At 37.2% G+C, this 14,134-nt stretch overlaps 1 protein-coding gene across 1 annotated transcript; it reads left to right on the top strand.

Annotated features, from left to right (window-relative positions):
- Window positions 1-2,643: 2,643 nt before the first annotated feature.
- On the top strand, window positions 2,644-3,192 carry LOC110929495. Its single transcript, XM_022172650.1, has one exon. The coding sequence runs from the start codon at window positions 2,644-2,646 to the stop codon at window positions 3,190-3,192; it is 549 nt and encodes a 182-aa protein (XP_022028342.1).
- The last annotated feature ends 10,942 nt before the right edge of the window (window positions 3,193-14,134 follow it).

Consider the following 14,134-nt stretch of genomic DNA (forward strand, 5'->3'; position numbering starts at 1 on the left):
ACTTTAGGTGACCATAGTTGTATAGGGAATAACCTTCCGAGGTTATACCTTATGGTCACGTCGTTTAAGTAGTTGTATGATAAGTAGTTCTTATGCCTTAGGTAAATTACCAAAATGCCCTTTTTGCACCAAAATTTATTTAAAGTATATGTAACCTAAATTTTGACATCTAAACTAATTAGGTAACTATATTAGACATGTTAAGGCATATTTTACTTGTCATAGGACTAGTTAAGCGGTCCGGATGCGTTTTACGCAAACGACGCGTTAAAGTGGCATAAGCTACCTAAACGGGTCGTAATGGGTCAAAAGCACTTAGGATAGGTTTCGTTTTAGTACGTAGGCTTTGTTAAACCATATTACATAAGTTCCCATACTTATTTGGTTTACGAACCCTCGTACTACCCGATCCTCCGATGGGTCCGTTTATTAATGTAGATACCTATATTAGGTGCCGTTTGAATCCGTGATCTTCTAGCTTGCTTGGTGGTTATCCTAGGACTTCTAAGCAATCTCAAGTGAGTACATAGTCCCCTCTTTTACTGTTTTTCAAACGTTTTGGGGTGAAACACATGTGCCTACTTGTTACTTTCATGCTTTCAATGTTTTCATACCATATACTTGCTATGTTCATTAGTACACTATTAGTACATGATTTCATTATGTTTTTGCTATGTATGCCCATTGTGTGCATACTTAGTACATCGTTTTACATGACATTTTATGCTACGTATGTTCGTTTAGCGCATACTTAGTGCATTGTTTTACATTACCTTTTCATGCTATGTATGTTCATCATACTTAGTACATTTTCATCACATGCTTACATTTTGGGTATGACATTTGGTTTGTTTAAGTGGGACCATATACATTCATTAACTTTGATCACGCCGCTCGTTAGTAGGTAATGGTACCATAGGAATTGACAACTCCCGTTCCTGACATCCTGAGTATGTTTGGATGGAAGGAATGACCGAATTCGATTAAAACATTTAGACAGATAGACCTTTAAATTCGTTTAGGGGTTCATCACCACAGTCGCAAGGCTTGGATGTATGCACTTTCTCAATACCGCATAAATGTTTGTATTCAGTATAGCATGCATTTCCACAAAACATAACATTGATTTAAACCACGTTTTACTTCAATACATTGTTTTGTGCACTTTTATACATGGTTTAGTGGATACATATTTCACTTGCCATACATGACATTTTGTTTACACATTACATGATTGACATTTGACATAGACATTTTGACATGGTTTTCACAATGACATTTGACAATTGGTTTAGACATGGGCAATTTACATTGGTGGTTTGTTTGGGTAAGTGACTTAAGTAACGAGGCGTGTGTAATGTGATACAAGCATGGTGGATACGCCGCTGGTACTTCCTATATATAAGTGCTTGTACTATATTACACGTCGTTGCGTTATTTAAATCATTTAATTTGGATTTACACATTTTTACACAAATAACATATTTTTCACAAGACATTGTTTTACAAAATAGTTTGTGTTATACAAATTCATTTTACTTGATTATTCATTTAACCTTACAATCATTCTTTTAACTATACATATCTATCATCGCTTTTCAAAACGATTTACAAAACAAAACATTTTACAAGGATCATGACTGATTTTTGTTAAACAACTTTTTTCTAAACTTATAAGTCATGAATCCTAAATCAATAAAACCTATGTACTCGCCGGCATTTTTATGCTGACGTACCTATTTTCACATGTGTTTCAGGAGATGATGCATAGGATTGATCAAGATACACATAGGCGGACTTGGGCCTTAGTGACAATAAAAGATGCAAGACTAGTTAATTTTGTTACTCTTCTTTGTTTGTTAAGACGTTGTAACTCTTTTTATTAATAAAACAACATTTCAATTTTCCATGTGTTATGAAACAATGATTCTGTTACAACACTCCCCGACGATTCCGCCACGTTTTGTTGTTTTACGTGGTCGGGGTGTGACAATGGCCGGGTCAGACGAAGTCAACAGTCACCCAAGGGAGAATCATGATACATCCCGAGTTAATGAAGCATGAGCGGAATTGCAGGCATTAATAGATAATGCTGTTACACGAGCTCTAGACAGACAATTCAATGAATCTAGTGGTACCCATGTCAGGACTCAGTCTGTACCACACTCAAAACCACCCTCAAGGACTAATACCGCTCACAAGAGTGATTCTCGTCACTCATCGAATCAGAGGAGCGTTCCATCTAGGAAGGTGGTGCTACATCAAGAACCACGTGTTAAGGGTTGTTCTTATAAATATTTTGTTTCCTGCAAGCCCAGGGATTTCACGGGGGAGAAAGGAGCCATCGATTGTATGACTTGGCTCGATGAGATGGACACTATGGTCGATATTAGTGGTTGTGCAGGACAGGACGTTGTGAAGTTTGTTTCACAGTCATTTAAGGGAGAAGCCTTAGCATGGTGGAGGTCACTGATTCAGACTGCTGGAACGATCCCACTGTATAATCTGACATGGGATTAGTTTGTTGCTCTTATTAAGGAGAATTACTGCCCTCAGCATGAGGTTGAAAAGATCGAGGCTGATTTCTTGTCATTAGTTATGAAAAACCTGGATTGTCAAGCATACCTTACAAGCTTCAATACCATGTCTCGATTGGTTCCTTACCTAGTGACGCCGGAACCAAAGCGAATCGCCCGCTTCATTAGGGGTTTAGCCCCAGAAATCAAAGCTAGTGTCAAGGCCTCTCGACCGACTACTTTTAGGTCAGCAGCTGATTTATCTCTATCCCTCACTCTGGCTGCAGTCAGGCTGAGATCGCTTAAGAGCTCTGAAGAAGGAAAGAGGAAGCGTGAGGATGATAACTCACGACGGTCTGAGAAGAAGCATAAAGGTAACACAGACCACAAGAAGAAGTCTGAGTCTAACAAGGGTAGCCAGCAGACAGATGAGAAGCCAAAGTGCAAAACTTGCCAAAAGCGTCATTTTGGAAAATGCAGGTTTGAGTCAAAGTCTCAGTTAAAGCCGATTGCATGTGGGTTATGCAAGTCCAAGGATCACAAGACATTAGACTGCAAGAAAATAAAGGATGCGACGTGCTATAAGTGTAATGAAAAAGGACACATCAAGACCAACTGCCCTAAATATGCCAAAAAGCCTGAAGAGGTCAAGAAGACCAATGCAAGGGTCTTTTGAATGGATGCACGAGAAGCTGTTCAGGACGATAATGTGATAACAGGTACCTTCCTTATAAATGATGTTTATGCAAGGGTGTTATTTGCTTCAGGTGCGGATAAGTCATTTGTAGATGATAAGTTTTGTAAGTTGTTGAAATTACCAGTTAAAACCCTAAGCGTGAAATATGAGGTAGAATTGGCGGATGGTACCTTAGAGACAGCCTCAACTGTGTTAGATGGATGTTTTATAACCATTAGGAACCACTCTTTTCCATTGTCCTTGCTTCCGTTAAAGCTAGCTGGTTTCGACATAGTAATAGGCATGGATTGGTTATCTCATAACCAAGCCCAGATCGTTTGCAACAAGAAACAAGTGGTGATCAAGACTCCGTATGGTGAGCCACTTACCATACAGGGAGACACTCAGTATGGGTTGCCTAAGCAAGTGTCTATGCTTTAGGCGTCTAGGTGTATGAAGAAAGGTTGTGTCATTTACATGGCACAAGTGACCATTGAAGAGCCGAAGCCCAAAATTGAAGACATCCCTGTCATTTCTGAATATCCAGAAGTTTTCCCTGAAGAACTACCTGGTTTACCACCAGATAGGCAAGTAGAGTTCAGAATTGACATCATTCCTAGAGCAGCACCTGTTGCAAGAGCACCTTACAGGTTAGCCCCAACAGAGATGAAAGAATTAAGGACTCGACTGGATGATTTGTTAGCCAAAGGTTTTATTAGACCGAGTTCGTCTCCTTGGGGAGCACCAATCCTGTTTGTAAAGAAGAAGGATGGATCAATGCGTTTATGCATCGACTATTGCGAGCTTAACAAGGTCAAGATCAAGAATAGATATCCATTGCCCAGGATCGACGATCTGTTCGATCAATTGCAAGGGGCAAGTTATTTCTCCAAGATCGATTTGAGGTCAGGCTACCATCAACTGAAAGTCAGAGACAAAGATGTGCACAAGACTGCATTTAGGACTCGTTATGGTCACTACGAGTTCTTAGTGATGCCTTTTGGGCTCACTAATGCACCAGCAGCGTTCATGGATCTCATGAACCGCGTCTGCAAGCCCTACTTGGACAAATTTGTCATTGTCTTCATTGATGACATTCTTATTTACTCAAAGAGTTAAGCTGACCATGAGAAGCACCTCCATTGTATTCTTAAACTCCTACAGCAAGAGAAGCTCTATGCCAAGTTTTCAAAATTTGAGTTTTGGCTTCGTGAAGTCCAATTCCTCGGACATGTTGTTAGTGAGCGTGGTATCCAGGTGGATCCCGCTAAGATTGAAGCTATCATGAATTGGCAAGAGCCGAAGACACCCACGGAGATTCGTAGCTTCTTGGGTTTGACAGGATACTACAGACGTTTTATTGAACACTTTTCAAGGATTGTTGCACCCTTAACTTCACTAACCCGTAAGAATATCAAGTTTGATTGGGGTCATAATGTCACACCCCTAATTTCCACGTGTCACCGGTGGGCCCGGTGGGGGAGTATCGTGACGTAGTTGATATGATCATAGTCAAACAACACAAATTATAATGCACAGCGGAAGCAAAAAAGAGATTTATTTCAACCAAACAAACTGTAATATCCAAGTATCACAATGTAGCTGAAATAGATCCACATGCGGATCAAAATAAAAAGGAGAACTGTTCAACAGATAAATGGCATCCAAGCTTGCGAGACTCTAACGATGCTAAGGAGTAGCTAGCCTATTACGTGTAGAACCTGCACTTAATCTTTTTGGGGAAAATACGTCAGTTTACACTGGTAAATACAATTTAACTGACTCATTTTAAAAACATTTAAAAATTTATTTGAATGCACATGGCACAAACCTTTTTATAACTTGGGATAATTAATCAATTTTAAACTTGTAAAAGAATTACATGTCTGTTATGCGTTCAGTCGCCTGGTTCGTGCCGGGTTTAAGATTAATAGACACACCACATAGTATAAATCCGCAGCAGGAAACCAACGGATTATACCTTAATAAATATGGACACATTGTCGGGTGTACGCCTACACCCGCGTGTCAAGGTCGTGGCCATTTCATGAATGATGCCAAGGATATCCGGGACATGATCATTAAACTCTCAAAGGCGTAAAACAAACAAAAACCAATTTTTAAATGGGTCACATTGATAATACCCAACTACTAATGAGTTAGGGTCAATTTCCCGACCAAGCGGTATTTTATATACCGTACCCCAAGCCCGTATAAGGGAAAATAAGTTAAAAGTATTTACCTTTGCAAGTATAATTCACAACAAGCAAGTGCACGTATCTTTTACTGGATCTCCTATTCTGGAACGAAGGTTTATAATAACCTATTAGAATCCTAACGGGTCTTTAATTTAGCCTAAGCTTAGACCACTTAGTTTTAATAAAAGAATACGGTTCAATCGCATGGAAGGCGAAGACCGGATTAGAATGTGGTTTAGACCCAACAAGTTTGGAGACTTGTATAATATGGGCAAACTAAACACATTCTGGATTTTGAGACAAAGATGATATGGTTTGACCCGTTTCGGCTAATATGCGTAAACTAGTTACATAAGCCGATCCGAACGCGAAAATGCGTAACGGGTAACCATATAAATCATATACAAGTTTCCTGAGATTATATGCACTAAATATGTTGTGACATCAGTAAGATATGTCCAATTATGCCCAAAAATATTTTAAACTCAATTTATGCCTTATAAGGGCGTTTTGGTCATTTTAAAGGGTATAATAGAGTTAAACTAGTAATCTGAGTTACATATCTGAATAAATCAGTAAATATACTTAGTTTACTATGCTATAATAGTAGGGCATCATATTTATGTGAATTTTATAGTTATAACCATCCTATGCACCGAAAGGGCATTTTGGTAATTCCACATAAGCCTAAAAGGTCAAAACTGGAAATCTGAGTTTGGAACTTTAGTTTACTGTTATAATATAGAAATTTACTGAATATATCAGTAGGTATCAACTCTTATATATATAAACTAGTTTTGATACTTACTATGTCGTAAAAATGCCTAAAAAGGCGATTTGGAGCCATTTCCGGGTTTTGAAAGAAAAGCTGATATTTTTATAATTCCAGAAGCCTCAAAATAATATATTTAACACAATAAATCAGTGGAAAAAGGTTTGAGGTTAAAAGGATTTATAAAACTCATTTTATAGCCTTAAAAGGGCATAACCGGTAATAACCGAATTAAGCTAAAAACTCTAAGTTATGCTCAGCCTAAAAATAAATAAAAATATCCAAAAATCCGAAAATATTATTATATATCAGTGGGTATAAAGTTTGATATAAAAATTTGGGTTTAGATAGGCTATATGCTAATTATGCTAATTAATTACTAAGAAAGCTTCTAATTACGCTAATGAGCATAACTCTTAATCTAGACCTCAAACTGATGTCAAATTTTAGGTACAAGTTTATAATTCAGTAACTAAGATGTCTACCCTTTTATATTTTCAAAAATCACACTTTATGGACATTTGGGCATAATGGTCAACATATGGGCATTTAACGGAAACTTGCATAATAATTAGACAACTAGTGAACCAAGCCGTATAATCACATAGGGTTATACTAGCATGTAACTAGGTCCAAAAGAAGCTCTAAGGCAATCCTAAACTTGGCAAAACGGGTCAGAACTAAAAGTCAAAGCGAAAGTCAAACTATGTGTTGGTGCACTTACGTCTGTCGACTACGTCTTACATCGAGTCTAGAGTTGTATAGGATAGACATGGCACGGAATCCTAGAAAACAGTGTTTATGTAGGTTTCGCTTGTAGGGCAGTGTCTAGGTTCCGCTTGTATGTCAGTCTTATGGTTTCGCTTGAACGGTAGTATTGTAGTTTCGCTTATACAGACATGAATGTATAAGCGAAACCTGTCATCTATATATAGGATGTCCTTTCAAGCGAACCTAGAACACATAGTTTACGGTGTTTTTCTTCCGGTGAGCCACGAAGTGCTGCCGAAGTGCTGTCAGAACGTGTACTCGTGTTATTGATCAATACAACAGCAAGTTTAAGTGAATGTGACTGAAATAGCACCAAATCATAAGTTTCCGCCTCTTGATTTGGATAGGAATTCTTCTGATCGACTCAAACAGGGCCGAAACACGATCCTACAATTGGTATCAGAGCTCAGGAGGAGGAGTTCTTGCCATTTTAGCTGCATTTCATCTAGTTTTCTACACTTTCTTCAAATTTTCAAAATTGTTTTCACGGTAAAACCAGCTCAAAATCACACAATACACTCGGAATCATGTATTAGTAAACCCTTGAAGTTTTCAGATCTAAAATCGACCTAGAACTTAGATTTTTCAGAGTTTCGCTTATTCGGTCATGACATCAGCAGGTAGTTTCGCTTCAAATCTCAGTTAGTTTCGCTTCAGTGGCTGTTAGTTCCGCTTCAAAGTACATAGTTCCGCTTCTAAGTTGCTAGTTTTGCTTCAGAGTTTCGCTTGAACAGACAACTTAGTGGTTTCGCTTCTAAGTCACTCAAGTGTTTCGCTTGAACAAACATCAAGTGTTTCGCTTCAACAGACATCAAGTAGTTTCGCTTGAAGTTACAACTTGTAGTTCCGCTTGTGTGAACACTTGAAGGTTTCGCTTGGTTGGACTATTGTAGTTTCGTTTATTTGTCTGTTGGGTAACTTTGTAAAATTTAAACAATGGATACTGAATTCTATAACGCTTTTGCTAGCCTGATCACAATTACTCAGAATGCTTTGATTGACAATGAAACCGGGATGTCTCAGAGACCGCCTAAACTCATGGATATCGATGATTATAACGTGTGGTCTGAACGTTTTGGAAACTGGGTCGAGGCCTATCACTTAGATGCGTGGGAACACACTGAAGAGCCATATGAAAGACCCACAAGAAACAACAAAGAGTTATCAATCCGGGAAATGAGTACTGAGGACAAAAAGAAATATCGAGATGAGAAACTCATGGTGAGTCTGCTTCAACAAGCTATAAAGAAGATATCTTGATACTACTTCAACATGATGGTACTGCTTATTCAATTTGGATTGAATTGGAAGAAAAGTTTGTTGGGAGTGATGATATGCTCAAGAATAAAATGTCTCTCATGAAGAAAGAGTTTGATCTGTTTCGTGGTTTAAAGTCTGAAAACACCAAGCAGATAATTGACAGATATTGTAACTTGGTGAGAAACATGACAAAACTTGGTATTAAAAAGGATACTGATGAATTGATTGAAAAACTTGCAGATGCGCTACCACATGAAACATGGGGAACGTTTCTGATGATGCTTACAAGAATATGACGTTGGGAGATTTCATGAAACACCTGGAAGCTCAAGAGATGGAGCAGAGGAAGATTGCCAGGATGAAGAATTATGATGGAGAACAGGATATCAGTTTGTACTACAAGGGTGGTGCTACTGGATCAACAAACCATTCTCCGAAGATAGAAACTGCTTTTAGTGTTAAAGATTCTTCTGAAAAGAAATCTTCCCAGGGATCCAGCAGCTCAATATTTTCATCATTCGATCCAAACATTTCTTTAACAAAGAATGGAAGAAAACTTCAGTGCAATATTGTTCTTAGTATTGAAAATGATCAAGATTACACTGAAGAGATTGCTAAAAATCAAATGTCTTTGTTAGGAATGGTTCTTGAGTCTTATAGTAGTTTTGTGGCTGGAAAGATCGGTAATCCAATGCTTACTAAAGAGGATTACGATCAAATTGATGCTGAGGAAATGGAATTGATGGACATTAAATGGTGTATGGCTAGCGTGATGAGACGAGCTGAAAAGTTTAAGCAAATAACGGGAAGAGATGATTTCCGTGATGCAAATGTTTCAACTTTAGGATTTGATAAATCTAAAGTTACGTGTTTTCGTTGCAGGGAAAAGGGGCATTTCAAGAGGGAGTGCAAAAATCGTGAAGCTACTGGAGCCCAAAATCCTTTCGGAAACAACGATTATCACAAAAAGGAGATTTATCATCAAGTCACACCACCAGCACAGCATCAGGCAAAAACTGCTCATGGGAGAGATGTGATTGATAATTCAAAAAGAGCATGTCTAAGCAAATATGAAAACTTTTCATGGGATAAATATATTCCAATAAACAGCAAAGTGTGTTTGGCAGAACAAGATGATGAGAAGTTGGCTGAAGGTTTTTGTTGGGATGATTTTTGCCCAGATAAAGATCTCATGGCCAAAGAGATGTCCAAAAACACTTCAAATGCTTTCTTTGCTAATGCCTATGATTTGAAATGTGCAGAAAGAAGCAGAAAAGTCATGGAAGCTGCTGAAGCAAGACGAAGAAAGCTCAAAGAAGAGGAAGAAGAGGAAGAGATACTAAAAGCTGAAGCTGAAGCTGAGAGAAAAAGAAGAGCTGAATTTTTCCAACCAGACAGAAAAGTCAAAGAGGTTCCTGAATTTGAAGTAAAAGTTGATGCTGAACCAGTTGAAGTTCCAGAAAAATGCATGAACTGTGATTCTTTAATCAAGCAGAACAATGAGTTACTGCATAACATAAACAGATTAAAAGAATCATATGATACAATGAAAAGAGAAATCAACAAGTATACTGATTCGAGTGGTGAACAAACTGTGGCATTGAATACACTGAAGATAGTGTACCTGAGACAGCTTGATGATCCTAATTTTCATATTAAGAAGTGTGCAGATCTGGAGTTGGAGTTAGCAACACAAAAGATAGAAACTGAGAAAGTGAAAAAGTTATTAGAAAGTTACTCATGTTCTTCTTTTGTTGTTGACAGGATTTATCTGGTTGTGGAAAATTTGAAGACGTTTGAAGAAGTGAAGATGTCTGAAGAAAGGAAATCTGTGACAAAAGACGAAGAAAAAGTGAAGACTTCTGGTAAGAAATCAAGTGTGGTCTACAATAGATGTCCGCCCCCGGTCGAAAATGGATATTCACCTCGAAATCCAAATTCTGAGAGAGTCGAAAAAGCAATAAACTTAGAATGGGAGTCTGGGCCATCGGATAACTTGCAAGAAAATATTGATGTCACGTAGACGTCATCCGACACTGATCATGAGTCAAAGTTGATAAAAAGCGTGGTCGATCAGGTGTTAGATAAAGATGACAGTGAGGAGTCAAATATGGAGTCCAAACCCGAGTCAAAGTCAGGGTCCAATACGTCAAAGCCAACATTCAAAAAGGACAAACGGGTTTATAATAAAGAGTTTTTGATGTCAAAATCTAATTTGAATGATGAATCATTCAAAGTGGCTTATACTTTGAAAGATTCTGACAAATTATATTCTGATGATGCTTTTCCAATAAAAAGTGTCAGATTTGAAATGATTCAAAAGGTTTTCAAAATAACAGAAATTAATATTTCTGAAATAAAAGATTTAAATCTTAATGGAAAACCTAAACCATACACTTCAAGAGATCAACAAAGAATCAACAAGAAAATGGGTTACAATTGTGGTTATAGTTTCCAAAAGAAACCAAACCATAATCGTAATTTCAAAAAGAAAGGTCTTGGTTTTATTCCACCGAAAAACTATAAAAATGAAAAAATTTATAAATTAAAAACTGTGTTTGTTTCAGGGAAAACAACAGAAGCTGAAAAAGAACAATCATTCAGAAGGCAGTCTAATCGGGAATTCCTTGTCAAGAAGCAAGAAGAACTGAAGAAGAATGAAGTTTCAAAGAAGATTGAAAAGAGAACCTGTTTTCAGTGCAAGATTGCTGGTCATGTGGCGAAGGATTGTCCGAAGACATTCAAGCCAAAACAGGAAGTCTCTGGTAAAATAAAAGAGAAAGTTGTCGAGAAGACTGAACTGAAAACCCGGAAGTTTACTGGATTTGAAAATTCAACCTTTGAAAAAGGAGAATGTTCAAAGAGTGCTTCAAGAAGAATGGATGATGTGCCAAATCAAAAATGGGTTGTGAAAGGTTCAGGTAATAGTTCTGGTGATGAATCTAATTCCATAAAATCAGAGGAGCCACGTGTTGAGAAAAAAGTTGAAAGGAAAGTTCCAACTATGAACGATGAAAATTTTCCACCATTGCGTGCTGAAAATTTTATGAGGAAAGATGGAAAAGTTGAAATTTCAAATCAATTTTATTCTGACAAGAAGAAATTTGATGTTGAAAAAACTTTCAACGGAAATGTAAAACGTATCTTTGGACAAATGGTCAACGGCAAGGCCAAAAGTATCAAAGATTTTTATGCTTCCAAAGGACGTATTTACAAGTTTGTTGAAAGAAAAGATGAAGAAAATGTTGTTATACCCAAGGAAGGTCAGGCTTGGGTGGATATATTTTTCAAAGAATAAAAACCTGACTTGACGGAGATCCCAAGTTGGTAATCGTGGATCATGAATCGGCATCATTCTTTATCATGTTTGTTTAATGTGTTTGAGAAGATTTGCAAGACTTGCCGGAACTCCCAGGTTTGTAAGCGAGGAGTAGGAATCGGCACCTTGAGAATTCAACCAACAGATGGTAATTGGTTGAAAAACAGGTTTGAAGTTTGGTTTGTGCTTATCTGCATATGGTAAATCAAGGACATTAATTTGTACTTGAATTTTTCCTACAAGTGGTTGATAAACAAACTTATTTTCCGGAAAAACCATTCTGATTAAAACAAACTTGAGTGTTTTGAAATCATTATGGGAAAATAGTTTGTTGTGAGGGGAAGTTCTGATTGTTTAAGCCAAACAGATGGAGAATTGAGGCGATTCGATATCAGTTGTCATGTTCTGTATAGTTTGTTTTCAATTTTCTTTAGGTGTATTTGAATTTTAGGGGGAGTAAGAAATTTTTAGAAAATCCAAAAACATCAGAAAGTTTGAGAAGTTTTGCAGGACTTGCCGGAACTCCCACGTTTGTAAGCGAGGAGTAGGAATCGGCACCTTGAAAATTCAACCAACAGATGGTAATTGGTTGAAAAACAGGTTTGAAATGCTTAACTGTTAATCCTTCAAGTGGTTGTATGTTTGTGGTTGTTACAAGTGGTTCAAATTTTGAATCAGGTTGATTCTACAAAGTGGTTAATCAAGGTCATTAAATTGAGCTTGAGTTAACTATCATTATAAAGAGAAAGAAACAAAGTGATGATCTTGCCCCAATTTTTACAAAGGGTAAAATCAACAAAACTTATTTTCCGAAAAAACCATTCTGATTAAAACAAACTTGAGTGTTTTGAAATCATTATGGGAAAATAGTTTGTTGTGAGGGGGAGTTCTGATTGTTTAAGCCAAACGGATGGAGAATTGAAGCGATTTGATATCAGTTGTTATGTTCTGTATAGTTTGTTTTCAATTTTTTTAGATGTTTTTGAATTTTAGGGGGAGTAAGAAATTTTTAGAAAATCCAAAAACATTAGAAAAATTGAAAAAGCCAAAAACATGATAAAATTGAAAAATGAGTTTTTGTTGCATAAAAGAGGAAATGATAGTACATCAGTGGACTATCACAGCACGCTAAAGAAATGAAAAGTCAAAATGTGATAAACCTAAAATCAAAACTGTAAAGAGATATAAACCTAAAATCAAAACTTGCTTATTCTGTGGGTTAATAAAACTGCTTGGATATATAGGTAACCCCTGAAATCTTGTTTGAAAGGTCCCTTATTCTGAGATACTAGGTCTTTATGCTCAGTGATATCTGGGGTATTATCCCGGGACTTCTGCTGTATGGAAATACTGACCTAGTCCCCGGATAATGCTTTCTGCAAAAAGCTTTAAAATATAAGCTCGCCCTCAGCATGCTGATGAAACAATAAAATTGATAGTCGCTGCTGTTGTCAATAAAAGATCCTCTATAGGGGACCCACCGAAAGTCGAAGCCGTCATCTCTCTGCGTATACGGAAGTATCGACCTGAGCTCTCACGGCCCTCGCACATAACCCCTTTACAGATATCAGCTATGGTATACTCACCTGTAAGACTGAATATTGGGATCTGGATACGGGAGTATATTCAAGTAGTGGGACACACTGATAAGTTTAAGTATCTAATTGCAAATAAAACACTAATTGCATATCTCGAAACAGTTGAAATCTGTGTGAAAATTTAAGAGGACAAACATACTGACAATCTAGGTAAATTGTTTAGAACTTAAAATGAAATCAAGCTTAACGGTGTTTGATGATATGTCTCAAAAACTGATATGATCCTCTTGCACGAACTCACAAAAAATACTGTCTATAAATATTTCATTTCTGTATTGTTTCATGTTTTTTACATGTAATGTTAGTTACTTTGTTTTTTTTGAAAAATCCAAAAAGATTTTTGACAACTGGTGTTGAGAAGCTGATTTTTGAAGTTCAAAGTGCTAAACATGAAGAACAGGTTCGAGAGAGAGTATGTGTTGTTAAGTTTGTTTGTATAAGAGCCAGTAAAAAATCCTGAATGCAAAATCATTTCTGTAGTTTACCATTATAGTTTCTTAATAGTTAAAACAATTTTAATCTTTGAAGAAACTTATGGTTGGGTAGAGATTGTGCAGGTGAACATTTGCCAGGTAATGATGCTGAGAGAGAATGGAGTCAGGTATCGATCTTGAACCTGATGAAAGACTGTGCACGATCTTAGAATGAAGCTGTGAATTCCAGACTTCGATCCCAGTTGTTTGAGAGGGGGAGTCTGAAGATAAAAGTTGAAGAAGCAGTTAGAGCCAGTACTGATCTTGAAAATTACAATCAAGAAAGAGAAGCTTGTTAGTGATGAAGATAGAGTTTGCGGATTCTTGCAATGATATATTTTTCAGAGGATGTTTGAAGACTGATAAAGACTGTAGATTGACAGGTGAGAAGACTCGAAGACTCTGTCAACATCCGAGGGGGAGTTTGTTGGTGCACTTACGTCTGTCGACTACGTCTTACATCGAGTCTAGAGTTGTATAGGATAGACATGGCACGGAATCCTAGAAAACAGTGTTTATGTAGGTTTCGCTTGTAGGGCAGTGTCTAGGTT

This window comes from Helianthus annuus, chromosome 1, assembly GCF_002127325.2.
Source record: "Helianthus annuus cultivar XRQ/B chromosome 1, HanXRQr2.0-SUNRISE, whole genome shotgun sequence".
Classification (NCBI taxonomy): Eukaryota; Viridiplantae; Streptophyta; class Magnoliopsida; order Asterales; family Asteraceae; genus Helianthus; species Helianthus annuus.

Excerpts from the sequence above, each read along its gene's own strand:
- LOC110929495 (XM_022172650.1), top strand. The coding sequence starts at position 2,644 with ATGTCTCGATTGGTTCCTTACCTAGTGACGCCGGAACCAAAGCGAATC.